The sequence below is a fragment of the Lipophrys pholis genome (genome assembly GCF_963383615.2).
Source record: "Lipophrys pholis genome assembly, chromosome: 17".
Taxonomy (NCBI): domain Eukaryota; kingdom Metazoa; phylum Chordata; class Actinopteri; order Blenniiformes; family Blenniidae; genus Lipophrys; species Lipophrys pholis.
In genome coordinates this window covers 19,559,491-19,565,490 of record NC_137643.1, presented here as the reverse complement: position 1 = coordinate 19,565,490, position 6,000 = coordinate 19,559,491, and the positions used below count along the sequence as shown (strand labels likewise).

General features: G+C 41.2%; 1 protein-coding gene across 2 annotated transcripts in view; it reads right to left on the bottom strand.

Moving 5' to 3' along the window:
* Positions 1–246: 246 nt before the first annotated feature.
* ptprua (protein tyrosine phosphatase receptor type Ua) overlaps positions 247–6,000 on the bottom strand; it is a 270,473-nt gene continuing 264,719 nt past the window's right edge. For both annotated transcript variants that reach the window (XM_080485679.1, XM_080485680.1), the window contains 2 exons: positions 3,402–3,537; positions 247–1,346 (listed from right to left, as the gene is read on the bottom strand). In XM_080485679.1, coding sequence (XP_080341805.1) covers positions 1,284–1,346; positions 3,402–3,537 — 199 coding nt within the window. In that variant the 3' untranslated portion in view covers positions 247–1,283. The remainder of the gene's footprint in view (positions 1,347–3,401; positions 3,538–6,000) is intronic.

Genomic DNA, 6,000 nt, shown 5'->3' with positions numbered 1-6,000 from the left:
TGTGTAAACCAACCCCCACAACGCAAAAAAAGTTTCCCGTTTTCACTTGAAAATGTCACGTAAACAGGGCCTGAATCGTTCCTAGTGGTGATGCACGAGGCCTGGGTGTAACAAAAACATGAAATTCTATAATTGTTCTGCGTCGTGTGAGTTCTACACTTGTAGCTCACGCCACATTTCACGAGAACACAAGCATCGTCCTCATCGGACCGACGTATAAAAACATCCTCGGAAAGCGTGGCTGTTAGGCAACAGCATATTTTATTTCTTTTCCCGTTTTTATACACTATTTAGAAAATAAAACACATTGAATAAATACAAATTTAGAAAGCGACAGGTTTTCTCGCCGTATTCTCACAGCAACACGGGGTTATTCTTCACGGCGCTCTCGGGACGAGCGGAGGGATTCGCGTCGCGGGAAATCCAAACCGAAAGCAGACTTTGGGCCACACACTGCAATGGAACACTTAAGACTGGGCATGCAGATGCTGAACCCTAACCCATGTTTACAGACACAGAGAGAATGAATTGGCACATTGATAAGACGTCGAGAACATCTAAGAAACACCCGAGGGAGGGGATGGGGGAAAAAAAAAACAAAAAACATCTATATACACGAATAAATAAAGAGAAATTAGGTCCAAGACAACTCCACTGTACAGATATGTCCATCGGATTTGCCCGATTTTTTTTTTTTTCCTCCCCCTTTTCCGCACCCCCCCTCCCTTTTCGGTAACCTTCACTTGTAAGCCCCCCGTCCCAGGATAACGCTCAAATATAGTACAGTACAACATGGGATGTTCACCGACAGCAGATTGCACCATTTTACAGTGTCACAAACAAACACAAAATATCACCCGGTGGTTGGCATCGTCTGCCGTTTCCTTTCCGGTGTTTGTTCGTAGTAAGGCAGGGCACAGCGGAGCTCTTTGAAACTAGTCGGCGACGCCACGGAGGTCTTAGAAAACAAACTCCGGTCCAGTTAAGTGTCCTCGGGTTTCGGTGTGAAGTGGCACAAAAGAGAACAGGGATTTTTTTTTTTTTTCATTTTTTTTTTTTTTTTGAATCAAAGCAAAAAGAAAAAAAAATGGAGGTCGGTCGTATGTTACAAGTTGTCTGGCGAGCATTCTCGGTTAAGTCTTTCGCGCGTCGTCCAGGCATGGCGAAGGAGACGACCGGAGCTGTGGATGTGGACTCAGGGAGGCAGGAGCAGAGATCCAGGGTGGAGGGTCCGGGAGCCGGAGCGTTTTCTCGCGGAGGGATGGGAAGAGGGGGGATGGGTGCTATCTGACCTCCAAACACTCCAGGTACTCCTGGGCCAGGTCGTAGCAGAACCGGTACTGCTCCTACGGAACCAAACAGCGGGGAGACACTCAAAATGGGAACACTTTTATCAAACATTATCTAAAGTGGAGGAAAGTCTGGTCTCCTGGAACAAATGTTGAAGTTGTCCAGGAGCATGAAAAAAAAGAAAAGAAAGAAATCGAGCTGGAGATGCATTCTTAATTATTTTGCATTTTTCATTTGGTAAAAAAGGAGAAACAGAAATAAGACGAAGGTAAAACAAAATTTTTCTTGTTTTGTTGTTGTTCTCAAAAATCTGAAATAAACTTTTCAAATCAAATTAAATTGAATCAACTAAATAGATCATATTAAATTAGATTGTGATATCAGTTCATCACTATAATTAGAACTGTTTTATTGCCTCTGTAGTTTATTTGGAGTTTTTTTTTTAAAAAAAGTGCTATTTCAAGAAACGTGCATCCAAATCAGTTAAAAACGGTTCGTTATTACGTCGCAGATGAGTTTTGGTCGTCAACTATTTTAAAAATTAAACAACTTATCTCATGAAAACACGTTGAGTTTCCGTTTTCCCCTTCAGAAAAGTTTGGGCGTTGACAAAGCAACATTATGAAAATGATGTCGGCTTCTTTATTCTTTGAGAGAAGTGGCCATTGTATTCCCTAACCGGTGAAACTGTGTCTTTATTTCAAGGACGACAAAGAAAAAAAAAGAAAAACAAGCCGCAGTTTGAAGACGCGTCGAATCTTGAATCATTTCTTGGCTGAGAAAAGTCACTTCGCTGAAATCTCCGTCTGGCAGCTTCACTCGCATGATAACAATTTACACATCCCAGCAAAGAATGTGGCTCATGACATGAAACCGCTTGTCACGTTTGCACTTTTGATAACGTGCTGATGTATTAACAATGTGTTAATTAATGAGCCTGGGAGCTGCAGAGCCTCATGTTTCCTTGATATGATGAGCAAAGCAGACTGTAAAAGTGCCGAGAGAAGCCTCTCCGTGAATAAACAGGAAATGTGTATTTTATTTATATTTCACTCTCTTAAAGCGGCCTGTCTGAATTTATATTTGAAAACCCCTGTCATCAACTGTCATACTTCCTGTTGATTGGACAATGCTTACGAGGCTTAACGCTGCTTCAGGTCGAGTTATTTTACAGTAACGTTTTTGGGTGTTCACAACGGCGCAGCTTTTTGAAAACAGCAGCCGTAGTTCATAGTTCTTCTGCACGTGCTCAGTAGATGGACAATAACGACAATGTTTTCACGACTCCCGGGCCGTCTTCTCCTGCGACTTTCAGAACGTTACAGAACAACAATTCAACTTGGTCCGTGTCCTCACCATCGTTAATGTTTGGTGTAATTGTTCCCTGCACGCACGTGTGGCGCGGTCTCATCATAAAAAGAAACAACCAGCGCCGCCCACTAGTGGCTCAACATACTAACTACACTGTTTTCAGCATTTATGCCATTTAAGTGTAAGTGGACATCGTTTTCAACGCGTTGCCGTGTAAACGCAAAACTTTTCTGAAGCTGAAATGCAAAAACGATGCGTTTTTAACTTGGAACGTTTGTAAACGGGGCCTAAAATAGTCACGTTTGGTTAAAACGGTTTCTTGGCAGAGTAACTACTGAAGTCAAACTGAGACCAAAGGTGAGTACTGACTGGCTACGAAAGCTCTCGAATTGAAGCGATGTGCTGCTAAAAAAACTGGCGGTACCGTCTGATTAGTTACCAGTTTAGGTTTCTGTCAATGTCACATTAAGAGACGAAGACCGTGGCACTTCTGGAAATTCTAATAATCTAATCATTTAACTTGAATTTCTTTTAAATAGTTTTTGTCTTCAGAAAACAGAACAACAGTCAGTTGTCCAACTAAAACTACATTTACAATACACATTCAATATATACTACACACAAGTTTGATATATACAGTTTAAACATGCACATCAAAATATATATACATATGTACACACATATACACGAATGTACAAGACATGTACATAATATTAATAAGAACTCCACAAATTCTTGGAGTTCAGCGGCACGAGCGGTCGCCACAGCTCATCGTATCTCAAACGCTGGCGGTATCTCACCATCGTCTCCACCATGTTTGGCTTGGAGTTGCGCAGCGTCTTGGCGGCGAAGAACACGTCGGCGACGCTGTGGTGGCGAATCATCTCCAGGATCATGGTGCAGGCGCAGAAGGTACCGCTCCGGCCGCCGCCGTTCCTGCTCCAGGAGTACCGAACGAAGACACGAACACACACGCACACACACACACACACACACACACACACACACACACACACACACACACACACACACACACACACACACACACACACACACACACACACACACACACACACACACACACACACACACAACATAAAGACATGAGCGACCTAATAAAGATGTGGCAGAGCAGCTCAGACGGCGAGTGAAATGTCACAGTTTGAGTGAGCACAGATCCAGCATGCCGTCACAAAAAGGCCAACTGGCAGACTTTCAAGATGAATATCTCAAGAAAGTTCTCATTAAAATACGGGAGCCGGGGATTTAATCAGATTAAGAGATGTGGTATGTGCAGATTGACCCCCCCCCCCCCCCCCCCCTTCCCCACCCCCACACCTCAAACATGAAGATGTCGGGACGGAGATAATGCAAATATACAAAACGTTTTTCTCTCTCTCTCTCTCCCTCTGTAACTACAATTTCTGAGATTTACTAACTTAAAAGACGGGAATTTTGAAATCAGCGAGGTGAATAATATGACTGTGGTATTAGAGCGGAGTTGTCTTCGTGTCCTAACAAATCTCGAGTCCAGCCTTCAGAGGAGGGTCTTTAAAAAAAAACAAAAAAAAAAACAACCTATATCAAATGCTTTTCAGATGGAAATAAAATTCATGAAGAGCTGCTGAATTCTTAATGCTTGAGAATGTCGCTTCAGAAAAGAATGTTGAACGTTTGGTTGTACAATGTGCCGCTTTGAAGGCTCGTGTCAGTTTTGGAGGTTCAATACACTAATTAAACACCTATTTGGCAGCAGCCAAAGGTTCAGGCGCCTTTTCAATCCAGGTTTTTTTTTTATATTTATTGGAGCATTTTACTTCTCGCAACAATGGAAATATATTAATGGAATCATGGAATGAACAAAAATGTATTATATTTGTGCAAATTCGTAAATTATTTAAAAAAAGTACGCCGCTTGGAACCACAGCAACTTTTTTGAAAATACTAAAATATACTTAAATACTTTGTCTCCGTGGAAACGGTGGAAAACGTAACTTTTCTGAAATGCTGCCACTGTGCATGCGACTGTAGTAAATAGTTCTTCTGCACATGCTCAGTCGATGGACAATAAAAATGTTTTCCTCCGGAGTGTCATGACTCCTGGTCCATATTCTCCTGGGACTTGGTAGTTTTATAGTTGACAGACACCATAATAGCAGTCCAATCATGCATCTTTTTTTTTTTTAATCGTTGCAGTGTAAACACAAAACGTTGCCGAAACAAAAAAGATAAAATGATGCGTTTTTATTGCAAATGTCGTGTAAATGAGGTATTAGAGGGCAAGAATTCCTCTGGACTGCTGGTCAGCGGTAAAATATATAACATATTTCAATTTTTTCATAAAACACTAAGTCATTTCAAATGGCACCGTTGCTATGTCAATGGAAGCTAGCGTGCTAACCAGCTAGCCGCAGCGACATTTGACATATCACAATGCTTTTCGTAGCCGTTAATGCTAACAGCGCCACTTTTTCATTGCTTGAAGCTTTGTTACGAGAGGTACACAAAGACTTAATAATACTGTAATGCAGTGGAGTAACAGAAGTAAGTCAAATTAGTTTGTCATCTATTTGTCCACCAAACGGAGATTAACCTACTGCCACGGAAGAAGGAGAGAAATAATCAGTATCTCTTGAGCTAAGTCGGCTTTAAGTCATGCATTCGCTTGGGGTGCAGTGCGCCGGACAAAGTCCTTTGTGAAATCCATAAAACATTCAGTCCAAGGTCGCCTTGTTCCCGGAGTTTTTCTCCTTGTGACGACAAAGTGAGTCAGATTCTTTTAAGTGTTCAAATCCTGCACATCTCCCATCAGTCTGTCCTGTGGTTAATCCTCTTTCACGTTAACTGATGACGGTAGTCCTGACAGTCCGTCCATGCTGCCCGACGCTCATTGTTGTGTGGAAGTAGTGAGGAAGGACATTTGCTCTGGTCGTATAGAATTTAATATGCCGCTATTGTCCTTTTCCCTTCTCAACTACAAGTAAAGCAGAATCTAAGTGGTTCTTTACTCAGTTTTATACTGTACAGAGACACTGAGACTCCAGTTACATGAGATATATATATATATATATATATATATATAACATTGTTATTTTTGGTATTTTCAATAAATATTAAAACTTAAGTCAGACCATCCCTCAGTGGGATTGCAGTTGGTGTCTGCGTTTTTCGCATTTCTATTACTTAGAAATTGGTTCCGAAATTTTCAGGGCTATGAGTCACTTTTTTTTTGTGTGTGTCTAACTGGTCATATGACTTATTATAAAAGCAAATGTATGTATTTATCAAAATGTACTAGTTAAACATGATGACATCTTGAATCGTAAATATTTATAAAAATGTACGGGTAAATACCATGTTGGACCACTAGATGTCACTGTAGGATAACAGAAACCTGCT